Source organism: Xenopus laevis, chromosome 1S, assembly GCF_017654675.1.
Source record: "Xenopus laevis strain J_2021 chromosome 1S, Xenopus_laevis_v10.1, whole genome shotgun sequence".
Taxonomy (NCBI): Eukaryota; Metazoa; Chordata; class Amphibia; order Anura; family Pipidae; genus Xenopus; species Xenopus laevis.
The window spans coordinates 126,884,095-126,905,125 of NC_054372.1; the positions used below are offsets into that span (position 1 = coordinate 126,884,095).

The 21,031-nt window shown below is 36.6% G+C and overlaps 1 protein-coding gene across 1 annotated transcript in view; it reads left to right on the forward strand.

The window, feature by feature from the left end:
- Positions 1–21,031, forward strand: part of LOC121398981 (leucine-rich repeat-containing protein 2-like) — a 77,571-nt gene that overhangs the window by 5,257 nt on the left and 51,283 nt on the right. The window contains exons 3-4 of the mRNA XM_041578694.1: positions 4,506–4,539; positions 5,009–5,131. Of these exons, the coding sequence (XP_041434628.1) occupies positions 4,506–4,539; positions 5,009–5,131 (157 nt within the window). The remainder of the gene's footprint in view (positions 1–4,505; positions 4,540–5,008; positions 5,132–21,031) is intronic.

Here is a 21,031-nt window from a genome sequence, read left to right on the forward strand (position 1 = left end):
GGTGCTGTTGAAATGTGCAAAAACACAAAATTATTTTTTTCTCTTTTTAACTTATATTAGCATAAATTATGTTGTATGTCCCTGGTTTAAAATAGACTTTGGGGTAGATGTATCATCGGTTGATATTAAGGGGCACATTTATTAAGGCTTGAATGGTAAATTTTAAGATGTTAATGCTCTTCATTAGCGACATAATGTCACCAGCCTTGAGGTCATCTCTTCCTAAAAGGCAGAAGGTTAAAGAAATACTGACACCAGAAATTAATTTTTTTTACATCTATCATAACATTGTCTTTGCATGATATTTATAATTTTTCCATAAAATTATTTTCAGATGTTTTTACATTACCCACCTGATCCCCCATGTTCCCTATGAGGGGACTGCCATATTTGAGCTTCAGCAGTCTGTTAGCATTAGAAACTCTGCCAAGTTGAGAAGGGACAGTCAGGTTGGCAAAACAGTCAGGTTTAAGAACTTCAAGTAACAATTACTTACAAAAGCAGAGCTATCCATGAAAAACTATCAACATGAGCTATAGGTAACTTATGATGTACATTAACATTTTGAATAATATTTTTTTATTGTCAGTATCACTTTAATATCAAAAGGGGGGTGGGGATTGAAGCACACAAAATAAGAGTAGAATGGTGCTATAAAAATCATAAGGCTGGGGGTAGCATGGAAAAAACAGAGGATTGATAGTGCACATGCCTTTCTGACTTTTCTAGCACAGCGAGGGGCCGGGCTACAGTATATGGGTGGTGTTGGGTTGAGGTAGTAGGTAGGGGAAGGCACACCTCCTCTGCTTAAGCCTGAATGCAATTTTAAAGTAGGAGGTGACAACAATGCCTTTTGTAAGTAAATATAGGATAGTGCTTTGCAAGTATTGAGCTAATTTTAATAGCAACTGGTTTGGATTAATTCACCATGGATTGTTATGATTGTTCCCCTTTAATAGTAGTGATGAACCAAAATTTTTAATTAACCCTTGATATTCGACCATCGATGTAAAATCCTTTTACTTCGAATATCGAAGTCGAAGGATTTACCGCATTTAACGATTAAATCCTTCGAATCGAATGATTCGAAGGATTTTAATCCATCGATCGAACGATTTTCCTTCTATCAGAAATTACTTAGAAAGCTTATGGGGAAGGTCCCCATAGGCTAACATTGGTGCTCGGTAGGTTTTAGATGGCGAAGTAGGTAGTCAAAGTTTTTTTTAAAGAGACAGTACTTCGACTATCGAATGGTTGAATAGTCAAACGATTTTTAGTTCGAATCGTTCGATTCGAAGTCGTAGTCCAAGGTCGAAGTAGCCAATTCGATGGTTGAAGTAGCCAAAAAAACCTTCGAAATTCGAATTTTTTTTTCATTCTAATCCTTCACTCGAGCTTAGTAAATGTGCCCCCACGTCTAATAAAAAAGCAATTAAACATGAATTAAACCCAACAGGATTGTTTTGTCTCCAGTAAGGACTAATTATACCTTAGTTGTACTCAAGAACAAAGTACTGTTTTATTATTACAGAGAAAAAGGAACTCATTTTTAAAAATTTGAATTATTTGATTAAAATGGGAGGCTATGGATATGTCCTTACCATAATTCAGAGCTTTCTGGATAGAGGGTTTCCTCATAATGGATCCCAAACACAGTGCCGGGCCAAGGGGTAGGCAGGGTAGGCATATGCCGAGGGCACAAAGCTGGGGTGCACCAGGCACGTACCTCTTCCGTCGCCTACCCCCAGTTCAGTCTCCTCTCTGGCCGACTCTGCACTTTCTACTTCTTTTTTTACGCTTCTGTGCATGCGTGCGAATGCACGTTCGAGCAAGAGCAAGCGAGCAACAATTTGCACATGCGCAGGACCCCTAAGCTGCCTTCACAACAGCCCGGCTTGCCTAGGGCACCGGTGCGGCCCTGCCTGTACATATAAAAGAATCTTTTAGGAAGCCCCAGTTAAATACAATGGGGCTCATTTATCAACACTGGGCAAATTTGCCCATGGGCAGTTACCTATAGCAACCAATCAGTGATTAGCTTTTTAAAGCCAGCTGCCAGTAGAACAATGAATCTGATTGGTTGCCATGAGTTACTGCCCATGGGAAAATTTGCCCAGTGTTGAAAAATGACCCCCAATGTATTTGATAAATCTGGTTGCCACTTTTTTGCCCTTGTTGAATAATAAATGTAACTTTATATATAAATATATCATATACTGTAATTATAATTATAATATAAATTGATGCTACAGGGCTGATTATTAGATTCTGATACTAGTTTCACTGGTTTGAATGTGAGTTAGATTATGCTTAATGACTTACGTTTCAAGGTTCAAAATGAACTCCATAACTTGTCTATAAGGATCTTCACTTGTATGGTCATCTCAGAAAAATGTATTAACACAACCTAAATACGGTAAAAAAGTTATCACTAGACACAGAAATAGTGCAATGCAGACAATTATTTTAAATACATTTTATAAATACCATGTTTAAAAATAAATGCATTTTGTTTTCATCTATAGTAAGGTTACAAATATATATGTATTTTTTAATATAGCAATGCACTTGCCATTTTCTCTCTGGGACTATGGTAATCAGCAGTAACATGCTGATTCAGAAGCAGTGGGAATAGAATACCCCCCGTGGCACTGTTCTTTTTTCTTTTAGAAAAGTTTGTATCATTTCACATAATTGGAGTTATCAGCATGTTACATGATGCAGCGCAGCTTCAGAGATAGCGGGTACATGACTTGATTTCGATAACTCTTGCTATATTAGTGCTACATTGTCTGCATTAATATATAGGTCTTATATGAAATGCTACAGTTTTAACAATTGCAACACAAAGCACAAGAGCACAAAATATTAACCAGGACAGAATTCATTAAAAAATAAATTTTGGTCGCTGTGCTCCTTTCAGAGAAAACTGAAGCAATCACTGAAGCTAGAATTTCCAGTGAGCGTTTTCAAATAAAAAAAAAATTGAAATAACAGACTGTGACACACTGCATAAACTTTTGATTAAGAACTGAAGATCTTAATACTGATATAATACTTATTAATTTGTGCCATAGACATCATGATTCTAATTTAGAACTGTGCTAACCAACATGTCTTTCAGATGAGGGTATGATCACCGAAGAAACATATTTTCTCTATACAACATTTCAAGTGATCGATTCAAGGCAGCAGTAAAGTGTTCTCAGATACAGGGCAAGAAATAAATTAGAATTTAAGGTTTATTTCAGATTATAGGTCAGTTTTGGATGACAGCAATGGGCTTCTTAGAGTTAAGGTGATGTAAACAGCCACTGGAGAGGAAATTATCATGCAATTCCTCCACCCTTAGGAGAGTGCCCAGCATTGACCTTGCAATTGCTTCCCTGATTTCCATTAATGTGCACTGTCAAGTACTTATTCAGGACCTTCTCAGACCATGCTTACTTATGGCTTGCCTTTGGTGTCGGGATCACTTATCCTGGCATCTGGGCATTCTCTGGAAGACTTAAGAAACCATTAGGAGAGAGTGTAATATGCACTGCACTGGGAGACTGATGAACACAGATCTTCAAAATGGACCTGCGAGAGATATCAGGAGATGGGGCACAAGGCTCATGAATTAATGCTCATGAATTAATGCCATCTCTATAGTGACAGCTGCGGTTAAGAAGCAGACCAAGGAGAAGATGAGGGAAACTGATACAATTCAGGAAGTGATAAGCACACATTTAAGGCATTATTAACTCAGAATTAACTCAATCGCTGCTAAACACAAAGACCCCTATTAATAAATAAGAAAACTTAGATCAGGGTGAAGATCCAAGAAGCTCCTGGTGTAATAATTTTCCTGAGAGCTAGTATTGTTGATAAGAATTATCCTGGGAATAAGCATGCAGTTAGAATGCACCTGGTGTATTGGACCCATGTTGTTAGTGGAGTACCACAGGGCTCTGTTCTAGGTCCCTTGCTTTTCAACTTGTTTATTAATGACCTGGAGATGGGCATTAGCATTTTTGCAGATGTTACTAAATTGTGCAGAATTATAGGTTATATGCCACTTTGCAGAGTGATTTGTCAAAGTTCCGAAACTGGAAAGTACAAGGATAGTCAGCCCAGCCTCCTGGCTTTTTCTTACTTGTGGTGCAAGTTTTCCCAGTGGCCACTATCCACAGGTATAGACTTTCAGTTTGCTGCCCAGTTGGGAAACTGGGCAGCAAACTGGAAAAAGAGGTTCAATGTTGATAAATGCAATGTTATGCTTTTTGGCAAAAATAATATAAATGCAAGTTATACACTAAATGGCAGTGTGTTGGGAGTTTCCTTAAATGAGGTAGATAACAAGTTGTCTAATTCTGGGCACACCATATATGTACACCAGAAGAAAAGCATTTATTACTGATCAACCCATGTGAGGGGGATGGGGTAGTTAGGTTATGTGAAGCCGATACCTTTTCAATTAAATTGACAACTCTGGGTCTTAAATATAATCTTTTATCCTGTAGGAACTTCCAGATATCGTAAAAGAACAGACTTACCTTAAAGGAGAAACACACCCTTAATAAAAAAAACCCACCCTACATAGACACCCCTCGCTCCTCCCCCCAGTCTAGCTGCCCCCAGGCAAATGCCCTTAACTCTTGACTTACCCCTCCATGCAGATTCCATCCAGCGGAGTTCACAGGCACCATCTTCAGCCGTTTCGGTAATCTTTGGAATGAGACCAGTGATTTGACGATTTTCATGAGTTTCGGCGCATGCACAGTTGTCAAGAAACAGTAAATTGCTCCAACTGCACGTGTCGCTTTGCCGGTCTCATTCTTAAGATTACCGAAGAGAAGAAGATGGCTGTCGTGAACTCCGCTGGACAGAATCTGCATGGAGAGGATAAGTATAGAGTTAGAGGCATTTGCCCGGGGGGGGGGGAGGCTAGGCTGGGGAGGAGGAGGGAGGGTGGTCTATGTATGGTAGGGGTTATGTGTTTTTTTATTAAGGGTTTGTTTCTCCTTTAAAGAGCTATATGTCAATAATACAAGTATCCAAACCACTCCAAAATATATACAAATGTTTCGAAAGCTTATTGTTCTGGACGTGTCACACAATAAAATAAGATGCCTTCCATCTGAAATAGGTAAGTACTGTAAATTGAAATAGTAATACTGATAGTCTCATACTAATAACAAGATGTGGTTAATGTAATCCAATAGTGTATAATTACATTCTAAATGTAAAATAAAAAACATTATGCTGTCAAATTACATATTATTTGGTACAAATTTTTCAATCATTTTCACTTTTATCCTGTTTTATCATCCTAGTTGTTATTTACTGTAGCACTGAAATGATTACTGAAAGTAAACAGATAATGGAGCCTATTGACTAAAGCAGCACAATGACATTGCTATTGACATTTTGTGCTATTTATTTTGGCTACAAAATCTTATTTCTTTTACTTTCTGCTCTGTAGTCATGCATACATACATATTTAAAAATATTGGCAAATGGCATTGTACATATCCCCAAACTAAAACCAATAATCATTGGGAATTTTTGTCACTTTGATTTTGCAGTTAAGCAATGGTTCAGCAAGTGCAAACAGAGGGAATTTCTTTATAAACAACCCTAGGAAATCCCCCTCTATGTCTATGTAATTTGAGCATTTTGATGGAACCTAACTGGCTGATACTGTTTCCTTGTTTGATGTGTTTAAAATGCATATGTGAAGAAACACTGTCATAAAAGTAGAATGCCTTTTTTTACTTTGCAAACAGAAAAAAATAAATGTATATTTTGCTTTTAATATTCCTCTTACAATCAAAGTGATGCAGAGCTGGAGATGATGAAAGTTCATTATTCTTGCAGCTCTTTTGTTAACAAAAGACTAAATTGTATAATGAGCTCAGTATGTAAAGATGGTCTAGTCTTAGGGCATGACTCGATGATGCGTTTTGACTCGACACGTCGCAATGCGACTAAGCGCATGCGACGTTTACTGAAAACGGAAGTGAAGGAGAAATCGCATGTTACAACTACATTGATCCGACTGTCAGATGATTTATCCGCCAGTATATTAACAGACATAGTTCTGTCTTTTGCTTCCACACTTCTTCCTGTTATAGTTAGAGCTGTAGTATTTCTGGTCAAGTGATCTCTGAGGCAGTACACAGACCATCATGAAATGGTGGTTCAAGGCAAGGGATGTAATAGGACAATATTCACTTAAATATATATACCAGTTTGATAAAATTCTTTAATATGCCACTTAATCTAACTATCTGTTGCTCAAGTATTCATTTTGGGGTTAAAGTTTTCTTTTTAGGAAAACCCATGTGAGTTTATAAACCCACACAGGGTTTCAAGCCTTCAAGCCCAATAACCTTGTCAAGCTTTGTTTTTTTTTCTGGAATCAATTTTCTTAAAAGTAAAAGTTTAGCAACTTTAAAACTCCAACAATCTTAAATAGGCTTCTTGGCTTTAGAAGGGGTATGTTTTTTTTGCGTTTCCCAAATTAGGAATCGATTCTTGTTCGTCCTGCAAAAGATCAGGTGGATATCCATTAATGGGTTCACCATGGTGGACAATTTTTCCTTATTGATAAACAGAATTTTATTGGACTGGAACCCCTACTAGCATGTACTATATATTAACTAATTCAACCTGTATTCATAGAGAAATGTGTAGGGAAATGAGTTTGGTTTATTTTATTTTTACCGTATGTCTTTAAACATGTTTGAATAACCCCAGGTCTTGTTGTTTAAATTAACCTGTTCTCTGAAATGGACCACTACATTTATACATACAAATGAGAAGTAACACAGCAGTATTCAGTGTAGCAGAAATTTTCATCTATTGTACAGTGGAATGAACCCCAATACTTACAGGGTTATTTATCAAGGTCCGAATTTATCTCAATATCAGCTGCTACAAACTCCGATCTAACCCGCTCTGGTTTTTAACGCTTATTTATTATTACATTTTCCCAAAAATTTGCTTTGCAGGAAAAGCTCAGATTTTCACGAATTTTTCTGAGTTTTCACCTGAAAGCTGCGAAAACTTTGTGAAATTGCCCGAAACCCCCGACACAACCAAAAATATATGGGACTGTTCCCATTGACTTTTATGCAACCTCGACAGGTTTGAGATGCCGTGTTTTTATATTCTGGCTTTTTAGCCCTCTGGGTTTAATAAATTCTGAAAAATTCGTGATTTTTTTAAAAGTCAGACTTTATATAAAATAAATCAAAAGATTTTCGGGTTTCGGGGAATTTCGGGTATTTGGAGATTAGTAAATAACCACCTTAATGACTTGGGCTCTATTTGTGCTATTCCATGTGAACTCATTGTGGGGGACCTATAGCTGCTTTAATTTAAAAGGATACCAATATTTTAGATTTTAACATAGTCATGTCGTTTTAATTTTATCACACAACTTTCTCTGCTTATTTCACCTTGCTGATTAAACAAAACGTTCTTTTTTTGATTATGCATATTCCTTGATGGCTTTTAGAATTAAAGAAGAAACCAATTATCTTAAACAGTTCAAATAAAATGTAATACTTTTATGTTTTTCATTTCTTTTATTCATCAGTGGGCAATATTGTAAAATAATGTATATGCATGATGGAAATAAAAATATGCATGCCTTTGTTTAAGAAAAAAGAATGAATAATAACAACAAAACAAAGCTTTTAGGTCTTCTGGGTTGACCATCATTAGCTCCCTCTCTTAAAACCTCAAACAGTTTATACTATCTATTCTGCAATTAGCAGCTCATTAAATTTCATCTGGTTCCCATCGCTGAACTGTCACTGTTAATGTTGGCTTGTCACAGCTGGTGGTTTGACTCTAATTGTTGTAAGGGTAAGGGCCTTTAGTAGACACATTAATGAATTTATCACATTTCCAAATCAAAGTACATAGTGGCATTTCCAAATCAAAGAACACAGTTACATGAGGTCAAGGAGAACATTTTACACTCTTGGAGGCCAACCAAAAGTGATTGATAATAGGCTTTTAACACAGCAGAATTTTATTGTTAATGACATAAATGCCTTCTGCCCCTTCTTTAAAGAAGAAAAAACTAGAGGGTTGTTTTGTTAAGAGATGAACAACTATAGCATAGTAATTGTATTAAAGATGAAAACATGACATACTAATTCTATAAGATCTGAGAACAGAGAAACTATTATGAGGATGGCTTGTTGCCTTATATACAGAAGGGGTGGCGCTATTGAGCTAGCTAAACCCACAGTAATCAAGATGGTTTCTCCTATTCTGAATGCAAAAAAAAGATGTGAGATTCCTGGGGCATATAATGAGGGCAAATGTGCAGTTGTAATAAACTTTTCAAGGTTAACTCCAGTTCTAGTTAACTATAGAGGCTGATCGGATATTTGCTTTTAAACAGGTGTTCAGTAAATGCTAGCTGCTAAGGTTACTATGGATTATCAGACCAGCCTGTTTTGTGACCTATTGGGGCCTATGACTTAAAATTTCTTACTAAGATCTCAAGCTAACTGACCATTCAAACAGTAATATCGTTTTGCATACTGATATTGTTCGCTGTAGTGTAGAAAATATTATTATTATTAAAACTACAAGTGTAAGTCAATATAGTATACAGCTGATTAGTAAGTACTAAGCTAACTACAATACTGTTAATAGTGAATTATTCATCATAATCATTAGTTGCAGTTACAAGGGTTAAACTCATAATATGCTGATATGGTATTAATATATAGGATCTTTAATTTACTTCAATATTTGGCAATACATCGCCTACAGAAAAGCTTAATTGTACCCAGATGCCTTACTCCTTACAGGAAACCAACTTTATAAGTAACTGCATTACTTGGGTGGGCTTAACCACTAACATGATAACATGAAGACATTTAATCGATGGATTGCATGCATTGTTTAATTTCAACTTCAGTGTGCATCTGACTTTTTATGCTCCTTGGTTTACTTTTTGTATCACTTTAATTGTTTTAATACAGTTTAGGGTGTTTGCACACGCTGCTATTCAGGGAGATTAGTTTCCAATTGATAAATATCCGCTTCTTCAGGCAACTAATCTCCCCGAAATGCCTCACAAGGAAACTTCAGGCGAAGCGATCCGAGTGCCATCCCACAGGAGATTCACATTCTAACCAGCGGGAAGGCATTTTGGGAAGATTAGTCGCCTGAAGAAGAGGAAATTTGTCGCTGGGCGTGTGAAACCACCCTTAACTGTCCAATTAAAGGTATTTTGACAGTTTCTAGAATAAAAATGATTGGCTATTTTATTTCTGATAAAAACATTCAGCCTCTTTATTTTAAAATAAAAAGTGACTTGCAGTTAATACCAGTTTCCTGTATCCTTCTTTTACAGGAGGATTTTGTCATGAGAAAACAAGATTTTTTTTTAAAATGTATCAGTTAATAGTGCTCCTCCAGCAGAATCTTGCAATGAAATCGGTTTTTCAAAAGAGCAAACATATTTTTTTTTATATTTAATTTTGAAATTTGACATGGGGCTAGACATATCTCCCAGGTGCCATCAGTTGTGTGACTTGTGCTCTGATAAACTTCAGTCACTCTTTACTGCTGAACTGCAAGTTGAAGTGATATCACCCCCTTTCTCCCCAGCAGCCTATCAACAGAACAATGGGAAGGTAACCAGATAATAGCTCCCTGACACTAGCATTGTTAAAATGCTCCCATATGGTACAGTAGATCTGTCAATTCAAGTCCAGCTAACTCAAGTCGCCACTCACACATACAAATGAGAAGTAACACAGCAGAATTCAGTGTAGCAGACATTTTCATCTATTGTACAGTGGAATGAACCCCAATACTTACAGGGCTATTTATCAAGGTCCGAATTTATCTCAATATCTACTGCTACAAACTCCGATCTAACCCGCTCTGGTTTTTAACGCTTATTTATTATTACATGTTCCCAAAAATTTGCTTTGCGGGAAAAGCTCAGATTTTCACGATTTTTTTGTGAATTTTCCCTGAAATCTCAGAATTTTTCTGAGTTTTCACCTGAAAGCTGTGAAAACTTTGTGAAATTGCCTGAAACCCCCGACACAACCAAAAATATATGGGACCGTTCCCATTGACTTTTATGCAACCTCGACCAGTTTGAGATGCCGTGTTTTTATATTCTGGCTTTTTAGCCCTCTGGGTTTAATAAATTCTGAAAAATTCGTGATTTTTTTAAAAGTCAGACTTTATATAAAATAAATCAAAAGATTTTCGGATTTCGGGGAATTTCGGGTATTTGGAGCTTAGTAAATAACCCCCTTAATGACTTGGGCTCTATTTGTACTATTCCATGTGAACTCATTGTGGGGGACCTATAGCTGCTTTAATTTAAAAGGATACCAATATTTTAGATTTTAACATAGTCATGCCGTTTTAATTTTTACACCAGCATTGTTAAAATGCTCCCATATGGTACAGTAGATCTGTCAATTCAAGTCCAGCTAACCCAAGTAGCCACTCCTTCATTTACATTCAGTAGGTGAAACAGTCGTCTACCTGAATGCAGTTCCATTGTGAAGGGCTGGCTCTTTCTGATAGCACAAGAGATCTGCCTATACACCAATACTTTTTAGGGGTGACAGGTTTAGTTTTATTCTATTTTAGCATGTTTTTGAGCGAAAAGAGTACCTTCACTACTAATATGGGATGCCTAACACATAAACAAACAAACAAGCAAACTTTGTTACAGGTTATTGGACCAATATGAACTCAAACATAAGGACTAAATGTCTCAGCACTAACCAATCGCCCCACTGTCATGTAAGGCTGAGCGATTATATGGCTGGGTGCTTTTTTATTTATTTTCTTTAGGGCATCAACTATGGTTTTTCTAAGATAAGGCAGGATTGGGTAAGGATATGTCTGAGTGTTTATTCCTTTCCAACTCCCTGCACAGTGAAGTGGTGCCTGTATGGACCCCTAGGTTATTTGTTTTTCAAGCTCATGAACCCCACTCCAGTTTATAGTGTTTTGCTCTTAGACCACAAGGGCCCAGTGCAGTATGGGAACTTGCCAAGTCCGTAGCTAGAGCCCGGAGCGTAGGAGTTATAATTATGATTTATATTTTGATTGTATGCTAACAAAGTGATAATAATTCTGTAATATTTAAAGGTATTTATAAACAAGCCCATCATATCTCCACTACTGAAAAGCTACTTGGCTGCATAAATCATGCTTGATATTTCTCCATTAGGTTATACATTAGTGGTGTGTGGGTCAAGAAATTCTCGACCCACACCCGACCCTAACCTGCCTCCTCCCAACCCGCTCCCAGGCTGGCCCACCATTATCGCTCTATTTATAGTCCTGCACCAGCTCAAACCCTTGGGTCCTGTGGGTTTTGGCCCACATATAACTATTACACATTGCTCATATGGAGACATCAACAAAAAATGTAAGCCGGAAACATGATTTTCAATTAGCTTACAAATGAACACCTCCATGACAAAGAGTGAAAAAAGGCAGAGAATAAATATTGTTTATTACCAAGTCAAACACTAAACTAATACTAAACTACTCTTGCACAATACAATGCATAAACCAAAAGAATTAAACCACCCTTCAGCTAAACTGCAAATTTTCAGATTTTCCAGTACTGAGAGAACTGCAATGTCATTGTTACCAACTAGCCCTTGGTCATATCTCTTCTCATATCTCTTCCTCATTAGAAACAAATATCATATGGTCCAAATATTTCATATTTTCCACAACCTTCTGTTGTTTGCATTTGTTTACAATTGTGTACATATGAATGTGATGATGCATGTAGTCATTTTACATTTAAATACATTTCCCTGGTCGACATCTTTCTCATATTTTTAAAATTATGAATGCACTGTTAGTAGCATAAAAAAATTGGCATCAGTTTTAAAAGTGAAGCACATGGTGCTGCTAAAATACGAAGATTTCCAGCCAATATTTGACCATATTTCCAGTACTTTGCTTGTTAAAAAGCTCTCCCACTTCTGTAATTGATCAACAAATATTCAGCTTGACAGCTGTTAAGTCTTAATTATCCCATACAATTAGCCAATCTCCTTGTCACTAAAATAAATAAATATCAGTCTTCAATTAAGTGTGCGAAAATATGTAAGCCAAGAGTAAAAGATAATCACTGTTTTGTAGGATTTCCATTCAGAGCCAGAAATGAACATTTACAGAGCCAAATTTATGTGAACTTATAAAAATTCGACCTGGAACTGGATTGTTGATTTTACTCTAACTGCATAGACAGTTCAGTAGAAACTCTTATTTTATTCAGCATGGGTGAATTGACTTTCTATTGCAGTTGGTAATGGTAAAAGTGTCTGAAACTGACCCAATCTTCCTGTGTCATACATAGTAGGTGTAATGCTGAAGGCACACATGGCACTTCTTAAAGGGCATGTAAAGGCAAAAAAATCCCATTTTTACTTTCTGTAATGAAAAAGAAACCTATCTCCAATATACTTTAATTAAAAAATATGTATTGTTTTTATAAGAAACCTGACTGTATGCAGTGAAATTGTCCCTTCATTTACTGCTGTGGATAGGACTTGTCAAGAAGTCTCTAACTGCTCTGCAGGGAAACAATCATACTTATGAACAGCAGGGGGAGCCCCCCCTTACTTCCCAGCCATGCAGAACTCAAGCAGCTTTGTTTGTTTCCCTGTAGAGCAGTCGGCGACTGTGTAGAGATTTGCATTGGATTTTTGCCTTTAAATCCCCTTTACTGTTTCCAAGTCCAGCTGCAGGGACAAAAATCATGGAGCAGAATAAATTTGCACATCACTAGCGATGACTGAATTTGTCTTGTTTCGCTTTGCCGAAAAATTAAAATTTTATGGTGTCAAAACGTTCAATCTTTTCTTAAATAACCTCCCATTCGAGTTGTGAGTATATTTGAATTTAATAGAGTAAAAAAAAAATTCTCATAAATTCTACCTTTGATAAATAACCCCCTTAATGTAGCATGGTAACACTTCCCATGCATTGATATCATGTTATTGTGGCTTTTTGTGATATGATCATTCTTACAGGTAGTGATAGGCATATTTATTCACCAGGCATGGATTTGCATAAAATTTATGGATTACGCTGATGGGGAATGTTTTTGCGAAACTGCAGTGAAAATTTGAAGTGGGCAACTAAAAAATTGTTGCTCGATAAAATTGTCATATGTCAAAAATATTTGGACGCCCATTGCCTTTAATGCATTTGTACAAAACAGTTGCACGTGTAAAAATTGTCACTCGTGTCAAAATTGATGCACGTCAAAATAATTTTTTATTGACTTGTGTTTGGCAAATTTTTGCAGTTCTGCAAATTTTTCCAGAGTTTTGCAAATTTCTCAGTGAATCAAAAAGGGACAGATTCTCCTATCACTACTTACAAGTATTTTATGGGACATGGTCTTTCTTTGCAAGTGTTATATACTGTAAATTGACAAAATAATACATAGTTGACTTAATTTAACCAATGTAGAGATCAACAAATAGAAAAATGAAAAGCATATAAAACATTTTTTTCTTAAATGTACTGACTGTCCTAAATGCCTTTTTAAAGGCTGGGTCAAATCAGGTTTCTGCAACTGCTACAAAGTGATGCAAAGAATTAACCTTTCCGTTTTTTTCAAATACTTAAATCTCTGCAAGATTTACTTGCATCCCTTGTGTCAATGTAGGACATGTTTCATAAAATATTTGCCAGGAAAACCAACACACCCATGTAGTACTCTGTTCAAACTTATTTTTGTGAGTGCTTATGTATTGCTAACATTTTAACTTCTCTTGGAGGAGTCACTTGAGTACATCAGAACATTTACAAATGGATGGGTAAAAAGAAACTCTAAATGGCTCTCATTCATTCATTCAACAAACTTTTTGGAAGTTACATTAATGAAAATTTGAAAAAAGTAAAGAGTAGGGGTGCTATTTATTAAGCCTTAATTTTTTTCTGGTCTAGTTTTTAAAGTGAAAAATTCTAATTTTTAGAGGGAATAATTTATTATGCTTCAAAGCTGCGAATCCAAAAATGCTCCAGCTAAGACTTGTCAGAATCATGTAAAAGTAAATAGCAGATGTCCCTTTTACAATTGGAAGACGCTTCTTGCCTTCATGATCTATGAGTGTTTCGGGCTATTTGACATTGGTTTTTGTTTGAAAACTCAAAAAATACGAGGTTTTCTACCCACAATTCGAATTGTCGCAAAATTTTGTCAGACTTTTTCCACGTGTACAATTTTAGTTGTGATTTTTTTGTAAATTAAGCCAAATCATGGATGGGTATTTATATTTTTCAAATAATGAGATAAATTTGTGTTTTAACAAATACCCCCTATATATTGGTTCTTCTATTGGTTCTTCTACTTTATATTGGTTCTACTCTCACTAGTTATGAGAGTTGTTTTATTCCTATATAGAATTAGATTGTGTTTTCCTATGTAGAACAGAATAAATGTAGAGTGATGGGCTTATTTAACAACATTTTTGATTTTGTGTAATGCAATAGGTTTTTTATTTATTAGAAAATGAGTATATAAAAAATGAGATCGAAAAAATCATGAAAAACTTCTAATAGCTCAATTTTTTACTCTATAACTTTCAATGAGTTGAAAAAAATGGGTCAAAACATTTTTTGTAAAAACTCGCATTAAGAAATGCATTACAGGTATTGGACCTATTATCTGGAATTATCGTGACCTGGGGCTTTCCGGATAACGGGTCTTTCCATAATTTGGATCTTCAGACCTTAAGGGGCAGATTTACTAAGGGTCGAATTTCGAAGTACAAAAAACTTCGAAATTCGACCATCGAATTAAAAAACTTCTAATTCGACTATCAAATTCGAAGTTTTTTCAACAAATTTGGCAATCCTGTGGTCAAATAAAAATCATTCGATCGAACGATTAAATCGTTCGAATCGAATGATTCAACCGATTTTATCGATCGAAGGATTTTCTTTCGACCAAAAAAAAAAACTTAGAAAAGTGCTGTGGAAAGTCCCCATAGGCTAACATTGCATTTCAGTAGCTTTAATTTGGCGAAGTATGAAGTCAAAGTTTTTTAAAGAGACAGTACTTCAATTATCGAATGGTCGAATAGTCGACCGATTTTTACTTCGAATGGTCGAATATAGCGTATTCAAAAATTTACTTCGAAACTCTAACTTTTTTAAATTGGAACCCTCACTCGTGCTTAATAAATCTGCCCCTTAGAAAATGGCTGTAGAAGGTCCCCATAGGCTAAAATAGCAATTTGCTAGGTTTAATTTGGTGAAGTGTTGAAGTCGAAGTTTTTTTAAAGAGACAGTACTTTGATTTTCGAATTGTCGAATATTTAAACGATTTTTACTTTGAATCAAAGTCGAAGTAAATTCAAAGTCATAATATCCTGTTTGCTGGTCGATGTATCCAAAAAATTACTTTGAATTTTGAATTTTATTACTTCGAAAATTCCCTCAAATTCACTTCGACCCTTGATAAACCTGCCCCTAAGACTACTAGAAATCATTTAAGCATTAAATAAACCCAATAGGCTGGTTTTACTTCCAATAAAGATTAATTATATATTAGTTGGGATCAAGTACCATCAACTATTTTCTTACTACAGTGAAAAAGGAAATCATTTTTAACATTTTGGTTTATTTGATTATAATGGAGTCTATGTGAGACGGCTTTCCGTAATTCGGAACTTTCTGGATAACGGGTTTCCGGATAACGGATCCCATACCTGTATTATTAACTGAATTAAAATGCTCTCATTGACTTCTACATGACTCGGCAGCTTTTAGATGGCAAGAGTGTAAAGTTTTTCTAAGCTTAGACATTTTCTTCATTCCTCAAGTAGTCACAATGAGCATTATTAAAAAGCTATTTAAAGAGACTGCACATGTGATATCACCATGCAAACGGTTGTACAGAAATCTTTACTCTATGCAAAATTTGAATTCGAGTTTTACCATGATTCAGGTTTTTGCCAGCAAAAATAGTGAATTTGAGTTTCCAAATATTTGTATTTTATTAAGTGCAGAAAAAAAATAATTGGAGTCTAAAAGCTGATACATTCATGTAAAAGTCAATTGGAGTTTCAAAATCCAATCTACAGTATTTTTCAATTCGAATTTTTTAGCTTCATTTGAAATTTGGTAAACTCACATTATTCAAATGCATGTATAAGGTTATTTCACTGCATTTAAGTTGTTTTTATGTTTTAAGCAATTGTATTTATTTCACAGATAAGTGCACATTTGAGATTTTCTTTTAAATTTATAAAACTCAAAAATGTGAAAATTTGGATTCTGAAAAAATCTGCCATGTAAGTCTTACTTTGGATATATCATCTTGGATAGTGATGGGCGAATTTGCGCCGTTTCGCTGAAAAATTTGCGAAATTCGGCGTCTCATTTTTGACGCCGGCGCCCGTTTTTTGGAAAATACATTTTTTGATGCCGGCAAATTTTTTGCCGCGAATTTTCGCGGGCGTTTCGCAAATTTATTCGTTGCCGGCGAATCGCGCAAATTCACAGCGAATTCGCGCCTGGCGAATAAATTCGCCAACCACTAATGTTGGATAATTTAAGCCTATTTTTGGAATAGTGGTGGATCTTTTGTATTGTTTAAAGCCTAGTTACTACACCTGGTTGGTATTCTGTCAAAGAAAGGGCTTTCCCACCTGAAAAATTGATCATGTGGCTTTACTGCCATGATAATTTGGGTAAGCTCAGCTGGGAATTTAAGGGGCCCATTTACTAATGGTCGAATATCGAGGGTTAATTAACCCTCGATATTCGACTATCGAAGTTAAATCCTTCGACTTTGAATATCGAAGTCGAAAGGATCTACCGCTATTCGTCCGATGGAACGATTAAGGGAACAATTAAATCCTTCGAATCGAACGATTCGAAGGATTTTAATCCATCGATCGAACGAAATTCCTTCGATCAGAAATTTGCTAGAAAGCCTATGGGGACCTTTGGTAAGTTTTAGTTGGCGAAGTAGGGGGTTGAAGGTTTTTTTAAAGAGGCAGTACTTCGACTATTGGATCTTGGATAGTGATGGGCGAATTTGCGCCGTTTCGCTTCGCCGAAAAATTTGCGAAATTCGGCGTCTCATTTTTGACGCCGGCGCCCGTTTTTTGGAAAATACATTTTTTGATGCCGGCAAATTTTTTGCCGCGAATTTTCGCGGGCGTTTCACAAATTTATTCGTTGGCAGCGAATCGCGCAAATTCACAGCGAATTCGCGCCTGGCGAATAAATTCGCCAACCACTAATGTTGGATAATTTAAGCCTATTTTTGGAATAGTGGTGGATCTTTTGTATTGTTTAAAGCCTAGTTACTACACCTGGTTGGTATTCTGTCAAAGAAAGGGCTTTCCCACCTGAAAAATTGATCATGTGGCTTTACTGCCATGATAATTTGGGTAAGCTCAGCTGGGAATTTAAGGGGCCCATTTACTAATGGTCGAATATCGAGGGTTAATTAACCCTCGATATTCGACTATCGAAGTTAAATCCTTCGACTTTGAATATAGAAGTCGAAAGGATCTACCGCTATTCGTCCGATGGAATGATTAAGGGAACAATTAAATCCTTCGAATCGAACGATTCGAAGGATTTTAATCCATCGATCGAACGAAATTCCTTCGATCAGAAATTTGCTAGAAAGCCTATGGGGACCTTTGGTAAGTTTTAGTTGGCGAAGTAGGGGGTTGAAGGTTTTTTTAAAGAGGCAGTACTTCGACTATTGAATGGTCGAATAGTCTTTCGATTCGAAGTCTTAGTCGAAGGTCGAAGAAGCCAATTTGATGGTCGAAGTAGCCAAAAAAAACCTTCAAAATTCAAAGTATTTTTTCCTCTATTCATTCACTCGAGCTAAGTAAATGTGCAATGTGTAATGTGTTGTGCAGGCTCCTAATTTCTATTTATTTCTGAATGAAATATTGCAATATATCCAGAGAACAAGCACCTGGAAATGCAGCCATGTGTCATCTACTTTCCCACATGACCTGTCACTTCTCTGTAAAAAACACAATTTCTTATAATACAAAATATATCCATGTTGAAGGGATAATATCTGTCTCTACAGTGAGCTGAATGTATTATCCCAAATGTCATGATGACGGGCTCCACAACATATATTTTTCTGTTGATTGATATTATACGAGTCATAGTTTTTCCCGCCATAGGAATTATATTAATGGATTTAATGCTGTGATTTAAAAGAAAAAAAATACCTATAACCTAACTGGGGCCATGGAGTAGTTATAGAATGAAAGCTTTCCGAAATATTTATAATATATGATTCATTGTTCTCTGTGTCACTAATGAATATGTTTATTGTACAGTGCACAGAAATGTATCATAAAATTATATATACTGTATACTTTTATATATACTTTTGTTTATGAGTAATTGAAGAGAAAGTCTTACCAAACATTTCTCCTTAAGCCATTTATTTCCAAGCATCATTGGCATGACAACCACAAAAGAGCAAGCAGTTGTATACCATAAAATGTTTTTTCCCTCCAGTAGTGATTTTAAGTTTAATCAAATGCACTGCTTTCCTCTAACTTTTTATTTTGTTTTGAAAGCTTGCAATTGAATTGAAAGCCTCAGAGCAAAGCTTTTTATAAAGTTTCATCTAAATTACCTTAACAAATTGCAACTGATTGGGCTACAGAGATTACTGTGTTATTTTCTAAACTCAAACTGGTTAGAACTTCAGACTTATATTCAGAGAGCTGGTACACAGCAGTTGAGCCTCATGGCTGAATATCGGTTCCTGAACAAACAAGAGTGCTGATAGTAAGAACCACAGAAACACTTATTATCGAATGAAGCCCTCTAGTGGCTGGAGGTAAACACACCACAATTACCTTTTCCTTTTTATCAGAGAAGGATGAGTAAAAAGAAATCAGATACGTGTAGACCTGCTGTTTCAACACTTCACTTGAAAAAGGGACTAGCTCCCGAAACATGTCGAATACATGAGAATACACCAATAAAGGGTGATTGCAGACTAAGTACTGCTGGTTCCTGGTCTGTTTCTAATTTCTATAAATCGAATGCTTTTCCTTTTTGTGATTGAAAATGATCAGAGCTTCAGCTTTCTTTACAGAAATATCTAATGAGCATTTTTTAGCATAATGGCTGCTGTAACTGGGGCATTGGCCAGTGAACGCATTTTTTTGTTAACGCTTTCTAAAAAATGTAACGCTTCCTTTAGCCTATTAATCTAATTTTAATGTAACTTTGGCTCCAAATTCTGCAAGTCTAGCTTAAGCATTAATGACACGTTAATTACATTCATTTCTTATTAATAATTGGTTAATTGCATTACGAAAAGGAAAACTCTGCTAAGCACTAAGGAGAGCAATTTCCACTTTGGTATTAATAAGTGATTTGTTTTGTTTCATAAAGCTATACCCCCACATGCTGGGGAAATTTACATTAATGCTGATATCACATGGGGCTAAAGGATTGCTGCATCCTCATAGGGAGAGAACCAGGGTGCTCAAATCTGCTTTTGCTCACTTGCAGCCACATGTCATTTATTTGTAACTTGCGCACTATGCCAGAAGTTGTCCAATGGGCATTGGAGAAGAACATGGATCTCATGAAAAAGCCTGTTTTCTATTGCAGCAGATTTCCATAAGAAAAACCCTATGTGCCATCAATGTAAGCTGAATGCAAAGCAAACTAATAAAGGAAGAACTGAAACAAAATGAGTTAATGGAGGGAGAAATAAAACAAAATAAAAGATACGGCTGTGATATACGGAACCATTGAATCACAGAGGAAGGATTATGGCATGTCATCCATTTAATAAACATAGGCACCCCTGTGACTAGGGCAGCAGATGCAGATGCAGATCTCTCTCTCTCTCTCTCTCTCTCTCTCTCTCTCTCTCTCTCTCGACACACAGCTTCTTCAAGGAAAACACATGTTTATTTTCCAACTTTAAACAAACAGTGTATTGCCACAGACACAGGGGTGACAATTTTATCATTCAAACAAATAACAAAATAAAAACCTAGCCCATTGGGCACTACCTTCCAACTCTGGAGCAGTCCCTGACTAGGCTGGGCCCCTTGTGGACTACCAGCAAACAAAACAATTGTTGTGGCTCACCCCTATACTCACAGTCTTTGAGTGAGCTTCTTAGCCTCCTGGCTTTTCCTCAATGTCCCACACAGACAACAAATCTGGCTCTTAGTCACAGCCACGGGCTCCTTCTGCTTCATGCAGGATCAGGCGGCACTCCCAGCTCCTCTGGGAGTTCCTCACACAGCCAGGTCTCCTACCTGCTGTGCCCTGATGAGAAACACACTCTCCAATTCTAATTAACTTTAAATAGCCTTTCCACAGGACAGCTTTCCTGTGGAAGGTGAACTCCAATCTCTGGACTGGATCTGCGGAATGGAGTCCCTGGCTACTAAAGTCTTTAAACAGACAGCTGATTCTCTGTTTCATAACTCCCTTCCTGGAGCCTAACTCAGTACCTGGGGAGAAATTAAAGGCTAGAGTGACCTTTTTCCACCTTTTCCTAGTCACTACCACATATCCCCCCTCTCTGCTTCAAACCGTAGGGGTGAGCACATTGAAACCCTAATAGAAATTCTTCCATGGAAGGTATGACTCTCTTGGATGAACCCTTCAAGGCAACCTTATTACCTCTATCACCGGGATCCAACACATGTATGGCTATGGAAGTGGTCACACACACACACACACACACCTCCTGCTTTTTATTAACTGGGGAAGATACTTTGGCTGGACTTGTATCAACCCAGTCAGACACACATGCTTTGGCATCACAATCCTGCACACTCTGCCTTTTACATTTACCCACTGTAGGGTGTCCTTCTTGGCCACAGATTTGTGTCACACACACACAATCATTTATATGCTCAGTATTAGCAAGGAACCCACATTTGGCAGCATTATCAGTATTCATACTGGATTCATCCACGAACAGACAGACACTTTCTGTCTGCAACACTCCTTCTACGGCCTGTAG